Raw genomic sequence first — 21,693 nt, 5'->3', positions numbered from 1 at the left:
AGAGAAACGGGATCCCGGAAGGACCGGGGGTGGGGCTAAGCACCGTCGGAGCGCGCCTGCCCCTTTTAAAACCCGCGGTGGGCGGGCCTGGGTCAGGCCACGCCTCCGGGGGAGGTCCCGTGGCGCGCGTGCGCAGTGGGCCTCAGAGGCGCCATGCCGGAACCGCGCGGATCGTCGCCTCTGCGAGTGAACAAGGCTTTTGCGGCGCGGTATGGCCGTTACCGGGAACGCGAGGAGTTGCAGCGGCGTGAGTGCGGGGCGCGTGCGCGGGGAGGATGGTCGGGGAGTTAGAGGGATCTGATCGGTTCCCCAAGTCTGACCCGGGGAAATTCCTTCTGTGCCCCACAGTGAAGGATCGCTATGGGGACCCGGACAGCGGGGGCGACTCCAGCTCCGAGTCCGACTCCAGCGACGAACGCGTGGTACGAATCCCCGCCCTGGATCCGGACGTGGCCCGGAGTCCAAGCCTCCCACCCGACCCCCAGGCCTGATGTGCAGGCGGGCGGCCAACCCCAAGCTCTCAGCTCCCCAAATCCCAAGCCCCGCCGGCCTTGCTGCATCTGACGCCCCCACCTGTCCCCGCTAGTCCTGCCTGTGACACAGGCTCTCCTCCACCTGATTTCCACAACGTCTGGGCCGCCTGCCCGTGTGGCACGCTGTCCTCTGTTCCCACCTAGGTAGTTGTCAACTCCCTTCTGAAGTTTGTCCCTCCTCTTCTTGTTTTAGGAATTTGACCCCCAGCAAGAGCGTGACTTTTACAGGACACTCTCCTTGTTGAAGAAGAAAGATCCCCGTATTTATCAGAAAGATGCCACCTTCTACCAGAGAACAGGTCGGGGGCGGAGGCTTCCCTGTCACCTTACCTGTTGTTTTATGGCAAAAGTGCTTAGCAGGTTAGGCAGGGAGGTGGTAGACACCTGTAACCCCAGCACAGGGGGAGGCTGAGGCGGGAAGATCTCAAGTTCAAGGTCAGCCTGGGTAATTTAGCCAGATTCTATGAAACTGGCAGGGCTGAGGATAAACCTCAGGTGCTGTTTGAAGCTTGTTTCAGGCTGAAGGATCCCAGCAGCCCGCCCCGTCCCCTGCCATCTTGCTGCGGGGAAGTGGTAGATAGATTTGGGATCCTCTGCCTGGCCCTGTCCTGCGGGAGCTGTGGGTGGTGGCAGCTGTGTCCTTCTGGGTCTACAGAGTCCTCCTCATCGTCGGAAAGCGAGCAGGAGGCAGCAGCCTCTGGGAAGCAGAAGAAAGTGCTGCCAATGTACTTGAAAGACTATGAGAGAAAGGTCATCCTGGAGAAGGGCGGGTAAGAAGGAGCCTCCCGCAGCTGAGGCATCTCAGGAGTGGAGGCAGAAGACGCCCACAGAATTGAGGGGACCCCATACACATTCCCATGGACGCCCCGGCAGCCTGTAACAGCTCTCCCCCACATGCAGAGTCCACAGACAGTCCCTCCCAAGAACCTCTCTGTCCTGGGAATGTTAAGCTGGAAGTGGGTTTCATTCCTGAAAAGCCTGCGAGCTATTGCCAGTCAGGAGCTGGGTTCTCAAACTCCCCTTCTTCTCTGCACAGCAAATATGTCGATGAGGAAAACTCAGAAGGGGAGAGCTCTGATGGGAGGCGCCAGGTAGGTGGGATGGAAGCTGGGTTGGGGGCTCCAGGGTTCTGGGCCGGCCTGAGCCCACGTCATTCCCCCCCATCTGCAGCAAACCTGGTCGCAGACTTATGTGGAGGAACAGAAGCAGCTCCAGGAGAGGTGAGCCTGGGCTAGGGGAGCCGGGCTGGGGCCAGGATCAAAGCCAGTGCTGCCGCCTGCCCCCTGCACTTGTCTGTTAAACGGGGTTACTGATGTCACAGCGGGGCGTGGTGATGTGCTGCGGGCAGCCGAGACAGGAGGGTTGCAAGTTCAGGTCTCGCCGGGGCAACTTAGCGGCTGTCTTAAAATAAACGGTGGGTCCTGAGGTTCTTTCTTGGTCACGGCAGCTTCAGGCCATTCATGGAGGACAGTGAGGACGAGGACAGTGCCGGGGAAGGTGGCTCGGGCTTGCTGCAGAAGCGCAGGAAGACCCGGGAGGAGAAGGTGGGTGCTGAGCCTGGGCGGGACCCAGGCTGGGGTGCGGGTGCTGGGTTCCCCCAGACCTGAGTGCTTGGCTTCCCCAGGCCCAGGAGGATGCCGAGTATGTCGAGTGGCTGAAGGGACAGAAAGAGATTGAGAACCCCGAGTCCCTGAAGGAATTGGTGAGTTCTCCTGAACTAAGCGTGTGTTTTGTTTGCATCTGACCTTTCCCTAGAAAGTGAGCTGTCTGTAATCCCTGCACCTGGGAAGCTGAGGCAGGAGGATCTTGCGCTCAAGGGAGGCTGGCTGTGATACTCAAGTCCGTTTGGTGGTCACACCTGCCCTCTTCCCCCTCTCTCTGGTCATGACCTGGCTCCTGTCAACACCTCACCTCCTTAGATGCACCTCAAGGAATACTGGGACAACCCAGAGCTGGATGCAGGGGAGCAGTTCCTGCGGGATTATATCCTCAACAAGCGCTACAAGGAGGTGGAGGGCGATGAGGAGGAGGAGGAAGAGGAGGGGTGAGCGCTGTTCCTCCCCGTGGCTGCACCTCGTGTGCTGTCCCACAGTGTCAGCCAGGAGCCAGGGGCCCCCTGTGCTTGATTTATTTTTCCCAGGGAGGGCAAAGCCACCCAGGGAGGCTCTGTTGCTCCTTGGTTCAGACAGTAATCTTGTGCCCAGGCTAGGAATGTGTGCCTCAACTTCCCTCTCTGTAAAATGGGCAGCAGCTCACTCATAGGCTTCTCCTAGGATTAAATGAGTTCATGCTGGGTTCAGTGACACCTGCCGGCCCGTAATCTCAGTATTCTGGGAGGCTGAGGCAGGAGTCTCATCACAAGTTTGAGCCCAAGTTGGGAAACTTTGTAACATTCTGTCTCAAACTTTAAAAAAATTGAAAAAGGAGGATAGGACCAGGCGTGGTGGCGCACGCCTGTCATCCCAGCACTTGGGATGCTAAGAAAGAAGAATCCCCAAGAGTTCAAGGCCTGCCTGGTCCGCACAGTGAAATCAGAGATCCCATCTCACACTGGGTGGTAGGCGGTAGGATCTGTCCCCGTGTTACTCCGCAAGACCACCAGCTCCCCTGTCTTGTGCCCCAGGGTCCTTGGCCCCCCAGTCCAGCTGGCCGTGGACGACTCCTCGGATGAGGGGGAGCTGTTCCTGAAGAAGCAGGAAGCCTTTGAGCACAAGTACAACTTCCGCTTCGAGGAGCCAGACTCGGCCTCGGTGTGTGGCCTCAGCCCGGGCGGGGAGGGCCAGTGCCTGGGGTCCAGGCCGCAGAGCCCCGGTGACCTCGGCGGCCTTTCTGGCTCCCCTTGCGCCCCCAGGTGAAGACCTACCCGCGCAGCATCGCATCCTCCGTACGCCGCAAGGACGAGCGCAGGAAGGAGAAGAGGGAGGAGACCCGGGAGCGGAAGAAGCGGGTATGTTCCAGGGCCTGCGGGAAGGGCGCCCCAGGCCGCCGCGGGGGAGGCTCAGGGCCTCCTTCCCTGCCCGCAGGAGAAGGCCAGGAAGCGGGAGGACCTGAAGCAGCTGAAAAACCTGAAGAGGAAGGAGATTCTGGCCAAGCTGGAGCAGCTGAGACAGGTCACGGGCAACTCGACGCTGGGCCTGGAGGAGCAGGACCTTGAGGGCGACTTCGACCCTGCCCAGCACGAGCAGCTGATGCAGGTGCGGCCGATGCTGGGGAGCACGCCAGGCCAGGCCCTGGGGAATCGGTACAGAATTGGGCCCCTTCCTGCTGTGCTGCCTGGGACAGGTGAATCACCCTCTCTGAGCCTCTTTCCCTGACCCCAGAGTGGAGCTCAGAGCAGCGGCTAGCCCAAGGGCCGTTGTAAGTCACAAAAAAGGTTAGCTGGTCAGTGCGGAATGACAGAGGATCAGGCATACTGACTCCTTCACCTACAGTGGGGCTCCAGCCAGCCAGCAGAAAATCTTGTCAGGAAGGCCGGGCAGGGTGGCGCACACCTGTAACCTCAGTGGTTGTAGGCTGAGGCAGTAGGATCACCGCAAGTTTTAAGCCAGCCTGGGCTAGTGAGACCCTGTCTTACAAAACCAAAGGAAGTTTTTAAGATGTGCATTTATTGCTGGGCGTAGTGGCACATGCCTGTCATCCCAGCACTCGGGAGGCTGAGGCAAGAGGGTTGCCACCAGTTTGAGCCAGCCTGAGGTATGTAGTGAGTTCAAGACGTGGCTGAGCTACACACTGAGAGCCTGTCCCAAAAATCTAAACTGTGTACTCGAGTGCTGGGTTTGGCTCTGGCAGAGTGTTTGCCTCCCTGCACAAGGTGCTGGGGGACACTGGGAAGCTACATGAGGCTCAAGAGTGAAGCTGTCACAGGGCTGTCGAGGTGTGGGCTGCTGAGCCCTGACCCTGAGTCCCACTTGCAGAAATGCTTGGGCGATGACTTCTACGGTGCTGTGGAGGAGGAGAAGCCGCAGTTTGAGGAAGAGGATGGCCTGGAAGGTGACACTGTGGCATGTGAAGCTAGGGCTGGGGGTGCCCCCGGGGTCCTGTCTGACCCTGTCTGTCTGTCCCCTCTGGATCCAGAGGACTGGAACTGGGACACATGGGCTGGGCCTGAGCGTGACGGCGTGTGGAGCCAGCAGGAGCCACACTGCGAGGACCCGGACTTCAATGTAGGCGCCATGGGTCGGGCAGGGGAGGCACGGGCTTGGGGTGCCGGCCTGCACACTGACCCAGCGTGGTGTCCTGCAGATGGACGCCGACTACGACCCCAGCCAACCCCAGAAGAAACAGTGTGAGGCCCCTGCCACAGGCAGGAAGAAGCGCAGGTCGCCCTTCGCCGCGGCTGTGGGCCAGGAAAAGCCCGTGTTCAACCCCGGTAAGGCCCAGGGCCCAAGGGTGCTCGGGCCTGGGTGCCCCGCAGCAGCCTGACTCCGCCCCCCACTCCGGTGCAGGGGACAAGACCTTCGAGGAGTACCTGGATGAGTACTACCGGCTGGACTACGAGGACATCATCGATGACCTGCCCTGTCGCTTCAAGTACCGCAGGGTGGTACCCTGTGACTTTGGGCTCAGCACTGAGGAGGTGAGGCCCCCAGGCAGGCTGGGGACACTGGGGAGACATACAGGATGCAGGAGAGAACTTCTGACCCTGAGCCAGAAAGGCCGTAACATTCGGACCCATTTTCTCATCATAAAAGTGGTAGTAATAGATTAGCACGTGGGAGGCTGAGGCAGGAGGATGTCAAGCTCAAGGACAGTGTGGGCTGCAGAGGGAGACCCGATCTCAGAATAACACACACTGTGGCGGGGTGCAGCTCAGTGGCAGGGTGCTGGCAGTGCATACAAAGGCTGGGTTCCAGGGCCTGGTTTTGTTTCATTTTTGAAATACTTTTCCTCTAAGTTATTCAGGCTGTCTGTCCTTGAAGATACCCTTCTCCTGTGTCACCTCCCGAGTAGCCAAGATTTTGATTTTTGTGTTAAGACAGGCTCTTACTGTATATTTCAGGCTGCCCTAAAACTTTCTATGTAGACCAGATTGGTGCCAAACTCACAGGAGTCCTCCTGCCTCAGCCTCTTGAATGTTGGTATTAAGGGCATGAACCGTCATGCCAAGCTTTGAGGTTTTTTTTTCTTTTACAGCTGCTACCACCGTATCACAACCCCAGCCACCCTAAGTGATTACTTTAATTCTATTGCTGTGAGCAGCAGAGTGGGCATTAGGAAGCCGGGGGTATAACTCAGGGGCACAGCACATGCCTGGCAAACATGACTTTGGTTCCTGATACTGGAAAAAAAAAAAAAATCGCTGGAAGCTGGATATAGGGGTACCCACCCGTCATCTTAGCCTTTGGGGAGGCTGAGGCAGGAGGGTCACTGAGTTCAAAGTCAGTCTGTGCTACATAGGGAAACCCTGTGTCAAAAAGACAGACCAAACAAAAAATCCCTACTCGGTGTTGAGGTTCCGAGGGCAGTGGTGGCCGGCCGGCGGGGACCGAGGCCCCTTGGGCTTGGACCTGGTGTCTCGGATGAGTCAGCTTCCTGGCCTGTAGGGAACTAAGGTCAGGGCCTCAGCCCATTTCCCCCTCTGGTTCTCACCAAACTCTCAAGAGACAGGTGCGGAAATCATTGCTCTAACGTTGTGACCCACGGGGGGCGCTAGCGTGGCCCCGTGCTGACCCATGAGGCCCCACCCTCCCTGCAGATCCTGGCCGCTGATGACAAGGAGCTCAACCGCTGGTGTTCCCTGAAGAAGACCTGCATGTACAGGTGACATGGGCAGGCGGGGAGCAGGTGGAGGTGGGGCTGCGCACTGTGCACCCCAGAGCATCTGTCACAGCCGGCGCCCGCACCTGCAGGTCAGAGCAGGAGGAGCTGCAGGACCAGCGGGCGTACAGCCAGAAGGCCCGCAACTCCCGGAAGAAGCAGCAGATCTTCCGGTCCCTCGGCCCAGAGGAGTGAGTACAGCTCGTGTCCCATCAGTACTGGGGAGGCTGAGGCAGGCAAATCACAAGTTTGAGCCCAACCTGGGCTGACAGTGACTTCAACATCAGTCTGAAGTGTATGGCAAGACCTCGTCTCAGGGAAACTGAAAATAGGCAGGGTTTCTGGGTATGGTAGGGCTCCCTGGTACAGTGCACGCTTAGCGTATGAAAAGCCCTGGGTTCAAATCCAGCACCAAAACATTTCAACAGTAAATGCCTTAGAGGTATTAGCTGTTGAGGTGATCATTCTCTGTCCTGTACGGCGAGGGTCACAGAAGCCCAGAGCTGACGGAAGCTAATGCAGGTTGATGGCTGAGCTTGGTGTAGCGTAAATACCAGAATGACACAGTCGGGCTTCGGGTCTGAAGGAAAACGTTGGCTTCAGCATTAGACCTTGGTCTACACCCAGGCAGACCCCGGCTGCTGCTCCCCTGTCCCTCCCCCATCTGGAAGGGGGCACATGTGCTAGCTGGACTGGCCTCGCCTGAGCACTGACTTTTCCCCCCTAGGATGGGGACAGCCACCGATGCCACTGGGGAGCCGCAGAGACATGCAGCCGGTCCACGGGAGCAGCCCCAGCCCGAGCACCCCCTGGCACAGGAGGAGGAGGCCCCCGTGGTGCCCTGCAAGACACCAGTGCCCTCAAAGCGGAGGAGAGGCAAAAAGGCACGGCTGCTGGGCCCCACGGTGACCCTCGGTGGCCGGGAGTTCAGCCGCCAGAGACTGCAGGCTTTTGGCCTCAACCCCAAGCGGCTCCACTTCCGCCAGCTGGACCGGCAACGGCGGAAACAGCAGGGACCCAAGAGCCGTCCCTGAGGGCAGGACGGCGGGGCATGCAGGTTGCCCGTTTCCTGGCAGCAGTCACGTCCTCCTGCCACCTGTGCCCCCGGCTCTGTGGAATCCCAGATCAGCCTGCAGATGAGGGGAACAGGCCTGCCCACAGCCAGTCAAGTTCAACAGCTTTATTAGCCCCCCAGCAGGCACGGTGGCCCTGGGTAGAGGCCTGGGGACAGTGAAGGGCACGGCCGGTCCAGTGCAAACTACAGTACGCAAGTCAGGCCCTGAGTGGGTGCCCGGGGTCTCCGCTGCTCCCCGCCCTGAGAGGAGCCCTAGGAGGGCACAGCTGGCGGGTGGCAGGTGGTGGCCCCTGGCTGAGTGGCCCCAGTCCTGTGGTTTCCTAGACTGGTCTCAGCTGGGTGGTAGAGAGGTCGAGAACCAGAACCCCTAGCATCTCTAGAGTTCTAGTCCCCCACTGAGGTGACATAAATAAAAAAATAGTCTCACATCTTCCCCCTCCCGATCCCTCCATTATAAAAACACGAAGTCCTCGGAGCTCGGCCGCTTGGCCTTGAGGAGGCGCCCGGTGCGGGGGAGCCGCAGTGTGGTGGTCTGCGAGAGCTGCGAGCAGAGGTCATCCAGGCTGTGGTCCTGAGCATGGCCCTCGGCCAGGGTGAACATGGGGTAGCGCTCGGTGGCGGAGGAGCAGCTGAGGATCTGCGGGAGGAGGGACAGAACTCGAGCGCCCAACACTATGACAACCACACGGGCCCAGCCAGCCAATCAGCATCTTCCTTCACAGTGATTGGCTCATCTGTGGGCATGTGACTCAATCCAGCCAGTGAATAGCAGCCTTGATTTTTTTGGGGCAGAGGCGAAGCTCCTAACCCTAAGGGGTCTGGGGGTGCTTCTCCCACCACCATGGGGCACAGGGCCTGTGAACCTTGGATACAGCTGTCCCCAAGCTTTTCAGTGATGCTGTTTAGCTCATCAGTTACCAAATAGGGCTTTTCTGGTTTGTGGAGACAGTCGGTACCTTTGGCACTCTTCCAAGTTCTCAGAGGCGGGAACTCGGAACTGGGGCTTGCACCCAAGGCCTTCGCGCTGAGCTGCACCCCCAGCCTTATATCACTAAGTTGTCTGTGCTGGGCTTGAACTTGTAACCCTCCTGCCTCAGCATCCCAGGGGCCCCCTGAGCCTCACATGCTCTGCCAGCCAGCAGCACCTCCAGCCCCCACATGGATACTCGATGACTCCCAGACCCCCACATCCGGCCCGCACCCCCAAGCGTGCAGGACCCAGGCCTCACTGCCCATTCCTGTCACTCACCCTGGTCAGCTCAGCGCACAGTGTCTCAAACTCCTTCCGGTTTCCTGCATAGAACCCCACCGTGCAGCTCGGATCCATCTTGGCGAAGGCCATCTTGCGGGGGGAGGTGCAGTGGAAAGACTGGGGCCAAGAGAGAGGGAGCTGCAGGGGACCCCGACTCCTTCCTGCCCCTAGCCCTGGCCCTGGGGACATGGTCATACCTCCAGAGGGAAGTCAGCCTGGCTGACATCCACGGTGGGCTGGCAGTAGTGCGGGTCCAGGTAGAGCAGGAAGTCATCTACAGGAGGGCAGTTGTGAGCAGGGGTGGGGACAGTGGGGGGGCAGCACGGTGGGGCGGGTCCTACCTTGGTAGCCAATGAAGTACAGTGAGTGCCTTGGTTTGCCTCCCATGATGCCCAGGCACAGTTCAGACCTTAGAAGCTCCTGCAGGGAGGGAAGAGTAGAAATTGAGATAGGTGGTATCAAACAGTTACTCAACAAACACTTTTTTTTCCTCCCCAGCCCCCATTCAACAAATACTTTTAAAACTGTTGACAACAGGGTCTTGCCATGCAGTTCAGGTTGGCCTTGAGCTCTTCATATAGCCCCGGCTGACCTCAAACTCCTGCCAATCCTCCTGCCTCAGCTTCTCAAGTACTAGGATTACAGGTGTGTGTCATCACTGCTGGTTCCGATTTTTTTTTGCATTTTACTTTATTGTGGTCCTGGGGATGGCACTCAGGACCTTGTACATACTTGGCAAGCAGTCAGCACTGAGCTACACCTCAGCCCAGGATTTTGCAATTTGCAACGGAAGTTTGAGATAAGCCTCGCTAAGGGGTCACAGATATTTCAGAGGAGACTGGATGGGGAATGCTGGAACCAAGCGTCTCTGGGGAGAAAGAATAAGTGCAAAGGCCCTGAGGCAGAAGGCTCTGACAGCAGGGTGGTCCCACCAGGCAGAAGCTGCATGAGGAACAACAAAGCATGGTCCAATAGGGGGCGATAAGGTCAAGGAAGTGAGAGAAATTCACAGTACAGCAGCGCGAGGCCTAGCAGAGGTTTCCCAGCCTCTGAGCCTTGGGCTCCTTCCACCTGGACCACTTCTGCCTCCAGCCACAGGGGGGCTTCCCGGGGCCATTTCAGGGGTTGATTCCTGCCTTCTACAGACCAGGTTCCGCCACCAATTTCTGTCTGTGGTTTTCTGAGATGACCCTTTCAACACACCACATAGCCTACGCTGGTCTCCAACTCAAAATCCCCCACGGCAGCTTCCCGAGGGCTGGGATTACATAGGGGCCAAGTTTTATATTTAGCAGGGGTGTTATTGGTGATGGGGACTGGACTCGGGATATGCTGAGCACGTCAGCTACCAACAACCACGTCTCCAATCACTAGTGTCAATTTGATTATCGACCATTTCCCCAATTAGGACACCCACTTCCGGAAGACGCCCCATTTCTGCCTGAGGAGGGCGTGGTGGTGACGGCCTGCAATCCCGGCACTCTGGGAGGCTGAGGCAGGAGGCGCAATGAGTTCTTGCTCAGAATAAAAACTTTAAAGAGGGCTGGGGAGGTAGCTTCGTGTGAGCTCCTGCATTCCAACTCCAGTACTGGAGGCTGGGGATTGTCAAAAGGACAAAGAAGACAAAAACTGTCTCCCAAGCTGAAAATCCCCGAGTCTCCCAGGTTGGGGAACCCGGTATCCCTGAAAATACCTTCACGCCAGGCACGTACACGGGGTTCAGCGTCTCGCCGCCCAGACGCACAGGTACCAGGATGACCACAGACTTCCACTCGGCCGTCGGGTCCCGGCTGGCCACCAGGTGTGCCACATCCGCCTTGTACACTGCGGGGGGGGGAGGTAGTTTATAGCGCAAGAGTGATGGAGGTGGACAGGTCGGGCAGAGGCGGCAGGGCACTGACCCGCCCACACTTCCAGCCTGGGAACCATCCCAGGCATCTCTGCTTCCGGCCTCCGAGGGGGCGGGGCCTCAGGGGCGCTGTGATTGGCTGACCGGCAAGCCAATCGTCCCTGCCCAGCACTGTACCTGTGCAGTCCTGAGAAACATACACAGCCAGCCGCGTGACCTCGGAGCTGCTCTCCACGGCCTTCCTGGGGACACAAGGGCTGGGCTGAGCTCCTGGGGGCACCCAGCGGCTCCCCGCGTGCCCTGCACCAGCTCTCACCTGAGGATGTGCGCCACCAGCGACGGCCCGTACCAGTCACCCGCCTTCTTGCCTGAGCTTTGCCCAAGCTCCACCAGCCGGTGGAGGCCAAAGGGGGCCCGGGGGTGATCGGCGAACCAGGACACAATCTGCCGGTGCCGCAGCTCCTGCTCCAACTCGGGGGCACCTCGGGGCCAGCGCGGGGGCACCCAGCGGGCAGGGCTTCGGCCCGGGCTGGGGGAGGCCGTTCCGGGCAGTTCGGGGGAGCCCAGGCCTGGACCCTCAGCCCACATCCAGTCTGCGAGGATGGAGAGTGTGGTCAGTGCTAATGTGTGTAGGAGGGTCAGTTCCCATTCACGCTTTTTTTTTTTTTTTTTGTCTTTTTCATTTTTATCGGTACCAGGGATCGAAGTCACGACTGCCTGCTTGCAAGGCAGGCGCTTATGCCGCTGAGCTAAATCCCCAGCCCCACATGCTTTTGTTTTTAATTTTGTTTTTTTCGACAGGGTCTCGCTATGTGGCTGTCTGGCTTGATTCTCCTGCCTCCTGCAAAGCATGGGGTTCTAAGTCTGCGCCATCATGCCTGGCCCCATTTACTCATATGGCACCTGAAGGGCTAACCCTCCCAGAAGCCCAACATTAACTACAATTTTCACATACCTCACACTGCTGTGTTTTAAAAATTATTTTTTGTGCTGGTGATGAAACCAAAGGTCTGGTTGTTTTTAGCCAAATGCTCTACCAGAGATAACCCCAGCCCAGTTTTAAAATTTAATGAATTCATTTGGAGACAGACAGAGTCTGACTATGTAGCTTAGGTTGGCCTTTAACTTATGATTCTCCTGCCTCAGCCTGCTGAGTCACAGGCAAGTACAGCCATATCTGCCCTGGAACTCTGCTAGAAAACTTACCCCCAAAGTGCCTTCTGTAAGTTTATTAATTAATGACTTTATTAATTTATTTACTTTTTTCAGCTTTGTTTCTGAGGTGCTCTCACTATGCAGTCTAGGCTGGTCTCTGACTTGAGGTGACCTTCCTGCCTCAGCATCCTGAGGTTGTGACTACAACTTTGCTCTACCACACCACACTTGGCTCGACACAGTTTTAAAGTGGCTTTTAACTCAGTTTGCAAACAATTCTAACACAGGGCACTGTTCTAGTACACTCCATCCCCCTGCAGGGCTCACCTCGGGGCAGGAAATGCAGCAGCAAGCCTTGGGCCAGCATCATCTGACCACTGCGTAACATGCATCCCCAGCCACAATCTGAGGTCAGGGAACCCCCAGCCAGGGGAGGAAAGTCCCGGCGGTAGGTCAGCCACAGACGGGACACAAAGTCTCGCTGGAAACGCTGGATGTCACCTAGGAGAGTTGGTCTGTCACCAGCCACCAGAGATTGGGTACAGGTCCCTAGGGCAGGGACTGTCCTCCATCCCTGGGCCTTGTCCAAAACTCACCTTCACCCTCAAAGCGGTAGCGGCGCCCGCAGAGGTAGATACTGGAGAGCTTGCTAAAGCTGGTCCGGCTTTTGACCATCCACCCTGGCAGGATGTAGGGTAGCACCCAGTGAGAAACCCTATGGTTCTATATGTGAGGTCGCTGGGATCCCAAGACCCTCTCCAAGATGAACATGGGGCATTAGTGGTAAGAGCTGCCTGAGTGTCCACCATCAACTCAGCAGGAATGAAGGCAACTCTGACTGTTTTTAATTTATTTTTTAGAGACAGCATCTTGCTAGTTCAGACTGTCCTTGAAACTCATGGCAATCCTCCTGCATCAGCCTCCCAAATGCTGGAATTACAAGTTTGAGCCACCATGCCTGGCGGTTTTTTGGTTTTTGCTTTTTAATGGTTCAAGGCAAGCTATGTAGTTCAAGCTTGCCTTGAATTCACTATGCTCAAGCCAGCCCAAGGCTTGCAACGATAGTCCTGCCTCAGCCTCCCAAATGCTGAGATGTCTGCCCGAATGAAGCACTTCTGACGATGGTACCCATTTTGCAGAGCAGGGAAAGTGGAGGGGCAGAGAACCATGAAGTCTGTCCCAAGGTCAAACAGGGAAAGGGCGAGGCTGGCAAACCTTCCCTGTTAAGCCTGTCCCAGGTCCACCCCGGGCGGGGCGGGGCTGGCATCCACGGGTGACTCACGGGGCAGGAACACGGGACGGTCGTCGCGGGGGACAGGGCCTGGTTGTCCCGCACACCCCCACCCTGACCTTGCCCCCTCCTCACCGTACTTAACGTTGTTCCAGGCGGTCAGGAACCTGGCCTTGAACTTGTCCACCTCGTCGGGTTCCACGTGGGCAGCGCCGGGCGGGCCGAGCGCGAGGCCGCTGGGTCCAGGGGACCCCAGGCTGTGGGGGTCCAGGCCCCGGGGTCCCCGCGGCCTCCGGGCCTCGGATCGGCGCGCGTGCTCCGGGCTCCCGCTCCGGTACTGCGCGGCGGCGGGCGACACAGAGTGCATGGACGCGGGGACGCGGGGGCCGGCGGGTCGTGGGGAGCGCCCCAGGGAACCCGGCCAGGACGCGGCCGCGGGGGGCGCTACGCGGGTCCCCACGAGCAGCCGCCGGCCGCAGCCCCGCCGGCCGCCGCTCCGGCCCCGGCCATGTTAGCGGGCCAGGCCCCCGGATGAGGGCGGGCGGGACCTGGGCGGACGCCCCGCCCAGCCCGGCCCCCGGCGAGGTCCCCTGCCCGCTCCGGGGCCCCCACCCGGAGAATCTTCAGCCCGGCGCCTCGGGGAAGCGCTCAACGCCCCACGCCCGCCTTATCGCACCGCGCAGGCGCGCGCGCACCCCTGCCGGCCCTTATCGGCGGCCCCAGCCGGTAGCCACGCCCCCGGCACGCCCCCGACACGCCCCCACCCGAGGTCCCTGGGAAACGTGCACCTGCGCGCTCACTGGCCAGAGCGAGCGCTCGGGCTGCACTCGGACCCTGCGGCGGCCGGCTGGGGCGACCCCCGGGAGAGCCGCGCCCCTCGGGGCCTCCGTTTCCTCGCGTGCAAAACAGGTGCGACTCGGAGCAGCGACGGGGACGAATCTAGAAGCTGCGCACCCAGAACAACCCCAGGCTGAGGCCGCGTCTTTGGGTGTCAGGTCCCAGGCCAGCAGAGCCACGCTGTGCAGTTTCTTCCAGGGCAAAGTGGGCTCCAGTATCCTCAATCACATGAATGAATTTTTATGAAACTCTTTAAAAATTACAGGTTTTAAAAGCCTGGTGTGGTGGGGCATGCCGTCAGCCCAGCACTCTGGAGGCCGGGGCAGGAGGATGTTGGCGAGTTGGAAAGCAGGCAGGCTACATAGCCAGCTCTTGTCTCAAGACACATACACTACTTTTTATTATTTTATTTTATTTTATTTTATTTTATTTTAATTGATTGATTTTTACTGGGGATCGAACTGACGACCTCATGCTTGCTAAACAGGAGCTGTATCCCTGACCCTACTTTTTTTTTTTAATCTTTTAAAATATGAAACTATAGGAAATAAAAGAAAGTTAAGAATCGAAAACACCCACACCCACAAATAAAATGTAGTGTACAGCGCAGTAAAGCAGTAAAAATATTTTAATCCATTTACCTCATAAGGCTGTACGAGGATGAGCCGAGATCGCCCCAAGAGAGTGTAGTGTGGCACCTGAGCGCTTAGTGAGAGCTATATAATGACAATGGGTGACCCGGAAGACCCAGAGAGGGTGGCCTCTAGTGGCCAGCCCCAGAGAATCTGTCCTCAGCCCTCTGAAATGGCATCTGAGAGCCTGGTATGGTGGTGCGTATGCATCAGCCTAGCACTCAGGAGGCGGAGGCAGGAGGGTCACTTTGAATGTGAGGCCAGCCTGGGCTACATAGTGAGACCCTGTCTCAAAAAGACAGGGAAAAAAAGAGGGCAGATGAGACTGGGTGAGGGCCCGAAGCAGCACCCCAAACCTCCCCCTTCCGCACTCCATTGGCCCTCAGCTGGCGTCACCTCAGGGCCTTGTGTTTGCTGTTTATCCAGGATCCTGCTCCTCTCCTGCCGCCTCCTCCTCACAGCCTTCAAATGTCACCTCCAACCTGGCTGTGGTGACACTTGTCATCCCAGCACTCCGGGAGGCTGAGGCAGGAGGATGGCAAGTTCATTCCAGTCTGGGGAATTTAGCAATTTAGCAAGAACTTGTCTCAAAATAATTAGAGCTGGGGGTATCAATCAGTGTGGAGCCCCTGGGTTCAAGCCCCAGTACCAAAAAATAAAGAGTGAGACTCCCCAGACTTCCGCCCCCAGCCACCGGGCCACTTGTCTATGCCCAGTTTGTTTTTTCCCTGGAGCAGTAACTGCAATCCCACGCTCTCAGCATGAGTCACCATCATCAGTACCATCGGTGGGCTGGGGATACAGCTCAGTGCTACAGCGCCTGCCTGGCAAGTGCAAGGTCCTGAGTTCAATTCCTGGTACTGAAAACTAAGCAGTTTAATCCCACAGGCAGGTGGCTAAAGCCGCAGAGATTTCCTCTTTCTTTCTCTGTGTGTGTGATGCTGGGGCTTTCCCACGGAGCTACCCGACACGTTTTGAAATTTTTATTTTGAGAAGGTCTTGCTGATTCACTCTCACCCCTGCTAAGCTCTAATTGGCCTCAGCTTTGCAGAGTGCTGGGGTTACAGGCATGAACTGCCACGCCCAGCTCTTCTTTTTTATTTTCCCTTTATTTACTTTGGTACCAGGGATCGATCTTGTTTATATTTGAGGGTATATTTGAGGGAGGTGGAGCCTAGAGCCTTTCTCATGTTGGGCAGGTGTTTGGCCACTAGGGTACACCCCAGCCAGGGCATCAATTTATGTTCACATGTATTCCTTAATTTATTTCTGGTACTTAGAAATGAAGTTTGTTTGTTTTTTGAGATGGGGTCTCCCTATGCGGTTCAGGCTGACCTTGAGCTCACTTTGTAGCCCAGGCTGGTCTCTGGTTTGCAACGATCCGCCTGCCTCAGCCTCCAGAGTGCTGGGATGACAGGAGTGCGCCACTATGCCCAGCTAGAATTGAAGTGTGAATCCAGGGCTTTTGCACTCAGCTACATTCTCCAGCAGTTTTTATTTATTTTGAGCCCAAACTTTCTTTTCCACTGGCCGTGACGATGAATGCCTGTAATCCTAGCATGGGCAAGGCTGAGACAGGAGGATCTCCTCAGGAGTTGTGAGGCCAGTCTGGGCTACATAAGGAGATCCTGCCTCACAAAAGGTGACAAAGGATGTGGCCCCAGGGGACAGGACGGGGCGGGGGTGAGGGTGTTGGAGGCTGAAGAGCCAGAGGCTGACCGGGGCTGGTGAACACGTGTGTCTGCGTCCTTAGGCTGCAGGGCCTCCCAGGTGACATCCAGCAGGAACCTCATTGCCCGATCCTCAGGGCAGATGGGCTCTAGAGGCTCTAGAGAATAGGTGGCCTCCCTATTCTCCTTCTTTCTTACTATTTCTACCGTGCTGGGGACTAACCAAGGACTTCACAGTGAGCCCTCTTCCTAACCCTTTTTAACTTTTTATTTGAGACAGTCTTGTGAGTAGCCAGATCGCCCAGGCTGAACTCTGACTTGACATCTTTCTGCACAGGCCTCTGGAGTGCTGGGATTATTGGATCACACCCACTTGACCCTCCTATATTTGATCTGGTGGTTGACCATTTCCCCCCTCAAAACACGCACATACACACACACACACACACACACACACACACACACAGCACAACCTCAGGTGTCTCCTCTCTCAGGGATATCCTGGATCAGGTCACACCTGCCCTTGGGAGGTTGAGGCAGGAGGATCTCCAGGAGATTTAGATCAACCTGGGCTACAAATTGAATTCAAGGCCAGCCTGGGCCATACAGCAAGGCCCTGTCTCAAACACACACACACACAAACCTTTAAAGAGTGTGGGGGAGCCTGGATTGCTTGTCCTCCCCCCACCTCCCCCAGGGTTACACCTGGAACCTCGGTTCCCTGGGTGGCTGGGTCTCTGTCCCCATTCACCTCCCTACAATGTCGCGGGGCCCCCGGGCTCGGTGGGCTCCTAACTTGTCTGCATTGGCCTCCACCGGCTTCTCCCCAGCCTTGGGGCTGCCTCTCCTTCTCACACACCCCCTCTTGTCCCTGTATCCCCAGAGCAGTTCAGGGTGATGTGACCCCTGGATACGACGGTAGTCAGGGGCCAGCAACAAGGTCCCTGCTTCACTTTCCTCTGTCTTCTTCCTTTTTTGTTTTGTTTTTGGTTTTTTTCAGACAGGCTCTTACTGTGTAGCCCAGGTCGGCCTCAAATGCACAGGGATCCTCCTGCCTCAGCCTCCCAAGTGCTGGGATTACAGGACTGAGCCACAACGACAGCGTTTGAAAAATAAATAAGTAAATAAAATTGAAGCAACAGAAATCTGGGGATGTTATCAGTAGTAGAGCACTCGCCAGCATGAGCAAGGTCTTAAGCACCGTCCTCAGCACAGAAAGGGAGGAAGACAGAAGGGAGAAAGGAAAAAAGGAACGGAAAAAGAAAAGAGCGCTGCATTAGACACCCGCTCCAGGTCCAGCCTGCACTCAGCCTGCGCCCCCTCCCCGTCCTGGGAAGCCGCCGCCCTCCCGCCCCTCCCAGGCCGCCCTGGAAACCCCACACAGCCCAAAGAAAACAAACAGCGCGGCGCTTTCCCACGGGACCTCCGGGCTTCTGGAGACGCCCGCTTCCCCTCTCCGGCCTCCCGGTCATCCGAGTGTGGAAGGCCCGGGCTCCCAGCGCCATGCACACATGCACACACGCACGCACACATGCAAGCGTGAGACAGAAAGGAAAATCAGTGTACACATTCTGTGACAGAATGCTCTAGCAATCCACCCAGGAGGCTGAGGCGGGAGAATCACTGTAAATTCCAGGCCACCTGGGCCACACAGCGTGTCCAAGGCCAGCCTGAACTATGCCGTGAGACCTTGTCTCAAAAAATAAGCAAAGAAAATGTAAAACGTTCTAGCAATCAGCTAAGCACGATGGCTCACACCTGTAATTTCAGGAGAGGAGGAGGCTGGAAGGCTGAGGCAGGAGAATCTTTAGCTCTAGGGGCAGCCTGGGCAACTTAGTTTCAGCTTGAATTAAATAAATGAGGTCCAGGTGTGGTCATGTCCACCTGCCATCCCAGTGCTGGGGAGGCTGAAGCAGGAGGATTGCTGTGAGTTCCCAGCCAGCCTGGGCTACATAGTGAGACCTTGCCTCAAAACACAAACAAACAAACAACTGAAAAAGACCTGAGGAGGTTGCTCATTGCCAAAGTGCTGGTTCACTCGGTACTACCAAATGTGGGGGGAGGTGTTCCCTAGTTTGTTATCCAGGAGGGCTTCCTGAAAGAGGCCACATTTAAACTGGGCTGTGTATTAGGCAGAAAAGGCCAAGGTGAGCTGCTGCATAACAAAAAATTCCAAAGCTCACAGCACAACACAAGCAGCGATGGATGCTCCTGTTATGCCTTCTGCAAGAAGGGCAGGGCCCTCGAGCTTTGGAGACATCCAGGGGCCCAGGATCACAAGAGGCGGCACCCCCTCATGACGGCTCCTCCTAGAAGCTGCTGCTTCTGGGGCCACGAGGGCCAAGACCCAAAAAAGCTATGTAAGACTTTTTCTTTTTTGTTGTTGTTTATTGTTTTTGAGACAGAGTCCTGCTATGTAGTCCAAGCTGGCCTCGAATTCCCTATGGAGTCCAGGCTGGCCTCCAACTCACAGTGATCCTCCTGCCTCAGCCTCCCCAGTGCTGGCATTACTGATATGCAACACCACACCCGGTTCTTTTCCTTAGCTGTAGGGGCTGAACCAGGGCCTCTTGCATGCAAGGGAAGAACTGCACCACTGAGTCACACCCTGAGCTCACAGAGAAGATTTTAGTTGGCTGTGCTTAGACATGAAGAGCACACAGCCATCTCCCAACTCATTCTCCAGAATTAGCCAAGGAAACCACCTAATGACAAAGGGGGATTTTTTTTTTATACAATTGATATCAGCCTTCGCTAGAAACGTCTGTTGTGTGACCCAAGGATGAATAAGAATTAGGCAGAAAAAGAGGAAGAAGATGTGTTCCTGGCTGGGGATACAGCTCAGCGGCAGAAGCACCTGCCTGGCAATTGAAAGGTCCTGAGTTCAATCCCAGCACCAAAAGAAAAGAAAGTTATTCCTAGAAGAACAAATAGTACAAAGACATTAGAATCAAAGGGACAGTGAGCCTGTGAACTCAAAACTCTGATAGAGCTGCCCTGGTGGCTCCTGTCTGTTATTCCAGAACTCTTGAGAGGCTGAGGCAGGAGGGTTCCAAATTCCAGCCCAGCCTGTGTAACTTCCTGAGACCTTTTCTTTTTCTTTTCCTTTTAAAGGGGATAAAATTAAACACAACAAAATAGGGCATAAGAAAGCAATGTAACAGATATAAATTTCAAAGTTAGACGACCTGAGATCTTCACTATCACATTGTCTCTTGTTTTCTTCCAAATAGTTGTCCATGTCCTCACATACAGAGAATTCATACAAGACAACATAGTATAAAACTGATCCGAACAGAATGAGGAAGGCGATTTAGGTCTTCAAAACCAGACAACAGGGAAGTCACTAATGGCTGTCTCTCCTTCTCTTCCAAATAGCTGTCCATAATTTCGTGTATATTGAAGTTCAACAAAACAAAACAGGCAGAGGGGGAGGAGTTGCTTGGTTTCCCGGTGCTCCAGGTCCCAGCATGGTGAGGGTCCCAATAAACACAGGTGGCTCCCGTCCTGGGCCACCACAGCCTGCCACTCACAGCCACTCACCAGGAGAGGAGGGTGTTTCTTTCTAATGAATTGACCATTTCACTGCCCAAGTTCTGAAATGGCCAACAGACCATAGAAAGACATCTCTTTAGGCTCCTGCTTGAAACCAACAGCGTCAGGAAGCTGCCGGCCTTGATTCAGGGCCAGTGACCTTTTCTTAAAATAAAAAATTTAAGGGGCTGGGGATTTAGCTCAGCGGCATAAGCGCCTGCCTTGCAAGCAGGCGGTCATGAGTTTGATCCTCGGTACCGATAAAAATGAAAAGGACAAAAAAAAAAAATAAATAAATAAAAATAAAAAATTTAAGAGCTGGGGGTATGGCTCAATGGTAGAGTGCCTACCTGGCAAGCATAAGGTCCTGAATTCGATTCCTGACACCAAAAAAATTTGTTTAATGCACTAAGGATGAAGGTCACCCGAATGTGGTAGCACATGCCTGTGATCCCAGCACTGGGGAGGCTGAGGCAGGAGGATCACTGTGAATTTCAGGCCAGCCAGAGCTGCATAGTAAGTTCAAAGCCAGCCAGAACTATATACTGAGACCCTGCCTCCCTCACACATAAAGGATGTAGCTCAGGGCAAGGGCTCTGGATTCAATCTTTAAGACCACAAAAGAGAAATACAGAAAGAAAGGGAGGGAGGAAGAAGAGGGTGGCGTAGAATGCAGTTCAAGCGCGAGGCACTTGCTTAACAAAGCTGCGGGACCCATTCCCGGCACTGGAGAAAAAGCCTTGAATACTACCAAGCATGACAAGCAAGTCAAGGTGTTCCGATCACACGGTGGCTCAGAAATTTCCTCTCGTGCTCCTGCATTCTGTGTGAGTTTCTGCAGGATCCGCTCCACCAAAACCGAGGGGAATCCAAAAAATAAGCAGGCCTCAGCTTGAGGAGCCAGAGGTCTGGCCTGACATAGCACCTAGACGGAAAGAAGGGCGGATGGATTAGCCAGCCGGGAGTAACCAGGTGCGAACAGAATCTCCTCACAGGTTCCCTGCAAGATCTGACCGTGGGGAAAGATGATCGGAGAAACACTGCCGGAAACGGAAGGAAACTCAAGTAGGGGGAGAAAAGACGAGTCGCCCCAGGCAGAGAAATTCTACCTCATCGCAATTACAATTCCCAATTGTACTCTTCAGAGAGAAATGGAATCACATTTTCATAGAAGCAGTAAAAAGGCTGAGCTGCCAAGCTGGTGACTCGGTGCAGTCATGTGACAGCCAGGAGGAATTCCTGACCGGCCCCGCCCCAGCTGAACTTCTGACACCTCAGCTGTAGGTATCTTCTTGCAGGTGCCAGAGACACAAGCTCTGTGATTTGAGGATTACTGCGTAGCCCAGGTGGCGTGGGACTTCAGGGGACCTTCCTGCCTCAGCCTCCAGGGTGCTGGGATTAGAGACCTACACAGAGGGACCTGGGGAAGGCTCAGCCTGCACTCTTCAGCCTGGCCAATCAGAGCGGTCCATTCCCTAGCCCAGGTGATTGACTAGCCAATCAGAGCAGTCCATCCCCTAGCTCAGGTGACTGATTGGTCAGGAGGAGTCACCTGATCTGAGCCAATGAAACTCAGTACTGGGTGAACTGAGCATAATGGCACGCACCCGTCACCTCCCCTTCCCCCTCGGGAAGGCTGAGGCAGGAGATGTTAAGTTCTAACCCCCTCTGGGTAATTTAGTGACTTAGCAAAATCCTGTCTCAAAACATTTTTTAAAAAGGCTGGTGGTATAACTCAGCATAAAAGCCCTGGGTTCAGGTCCCCATGCCAAAATCAAAACAAAACCCCTAGATGTGGTTTAAGATTTCTTTCCATGCGGTTGCTCAGTGGGAAGAAAGCACTGTAACGGCAGGCGGAAGCTTTGATGCCCCAAAGGAAAGTTAGTGAAATGAAAGAGTAACTACGGCAAGAGAAAGTAAGGTAGGTTTCTGGCCAGCCTGAACTCACAGGGAGACCCTGTCTCAAAGAAATCAAAAGGAATGAAATACCAACTCTTCCTGCAACACAGGTGAGCCTGGAATTCATTAATAATGTAGACATGGCCTTCCTAGGTTGCCCAGGCTTGCCTTGAGCTTCTGAGCTGCCTGCCTCTCAAGTTCTCTCCAGCAAGTGGAATTATAGAATCACGCAGGGCTTTATAGCAATGAAACGAATCAGCTGGCCAGAA

At 55.7% G+C, this 21,693-nt stretch overlaps 2 protein-coding genes and 1 non-coding gene across 3 annotated transcripts; 1 reads left to right on the top strand and 2 right to left on the bottom strand.

Annotated features, from left to right (window-relative positions):
- Positions 1-95: 95 nt before the first annotated feature.
- Kri1 (KRI1 homolog) lies at positions 96-7,793 on the top strand. The gene is made up of 19 exons (XM_003461250.5): positions 96-247; positions 349-422; positions 727-832; positions 1,189-1,303; positions 1,570-1,624; positions 1,704-1,753; positions 1,981-2,077; positions 2,158-2,235; positions 2,453-2,577; positions 3,157-3,283; positions 3,385-3,480; positions 3,557-3,727; positions 4,448-4,523; positions 4,608-4,696; positions 4,776-4,902; positions 4,979-5,109; positions 6,229-6,293; positions 6,383-6,481; positions 7,018-7,793. Exons 1-19 carry the CDS (start codon positions 154-156, stop codon positions 7,322-7,324), a joined length of 2,082 nt encoding a protein of 693 aa, XP_003461298.2. The 5' UTR covers positions 96-153; the 3' UTR covers positions 7,325-7,793.
- Positions 7,456-13,520, bottom strand: Atg4d (autophagy related 4D cysteine peptidase). Its single transcript, XM_003461227.5, has 10 exons — positions 12,988-13,520; positions 12,218-12,301; positions 11,949-12,122; positions 10,783-11,059; positions 10,644-10,708; positions 10,311-10,441; positions 8,959-9,037; positions 8,815-8,891; positions 8,615-8,734; positions 7,456-8,002 (listed from the first exon to the last, which is right to left on the bottom strand). The coding sequence occupies exons 1-10, from the start codon at positions 13,217-13,219 to the stop codon at positions 7,817-7,819; spliced, it is 1,425 nt and encodes a 474-aa protein (XP_003461275.2). The 5' UTR covers positions 13,220-13,520; the 3' UTR covers positions 7,456-7,816.
- Positions 13,521-19,544: 6,024 nt separating this feature from the next.
- LOC111756100 (small nucleolar RNA SNORA2/SNORA34 family) lies at positions 19,545-19,681 on the bottom strand. The gene has a single exon (XR_002790592.1). It is a non-coding gene; the product is annotated as a small nucleolar RNA SNORA2/SNORA34 family (small nucleolar RNA).
- Between the last annotated feature and the right edge of the window lie 2,012 nt (positions 19,682-21,693).

This window comes from Cavia porcellus, unplaced genomic scaffold, assembly GCF_034190915.1.
Source record: "Cavia porcellus strain 051 isolate PalLab524CR breed Dunkin Hartley unplaced genomic scaffold, mCavPor4.1 scaffold_17, whole genome shotgun sequence".
Taxonomy (NCBI): domain Eukaryota; kingdom Metazoa; phylum Chordata; class Mammalia; order Rodentia; family Caviidae; genus Cavia; species Cavia porcellus.
Note: the sequence above shows the minus strand (reverse complement) of the source record. Positions and strands in the feature narration are given on the sequence as shown.

Bases quoted from the DNA above. Each gene is read 5' to 3' on its own strand.
- Kri1 (XM_003461250.5), top strand. From the start codon at position 154: ATGCCGGAACCGCGCGGATCGTCGCCTCTGCGAGTGAACAAGGCTTTT. The intron at 1,625-1,703 runs GTAGGTGGGATG...CCCCATCTGCAG, and splicing joins GCTCTGATGGGAGGCGCCAG to CAAACCTGGTCGCAGACTTA. The intron at 2,078-2,157 runs GTGGGTGCTGAG...TGGCTTCCCCAG, and splicing joins GGAAGACCCGGGAGGAGAAG to GCCCAGGAGGATGCCGAGTA.
- Atg4d (XM_003461227.5), bottom strand. From the start codon at position 13,219: ATGCACTCTGTGTCGCCCGCCGCCGCGCAGTACCGGAGCGGGAGCCCG. The intron at 11,060-11,948 runs GTGAGCCCTGCA...CCATCCTCGCAG, and splicing joins GCTGCATTTCCTGCCCCGAG to ACTGGATGTGGGCTGAGGGT. The intron at 8,735-8,814 runs GTATGACCATGT...TCTTGGCCCCAG, and splicing joins AGGCTGACTTCCCTCTGGAG to TCTTTCCACTGCACCTCCCC.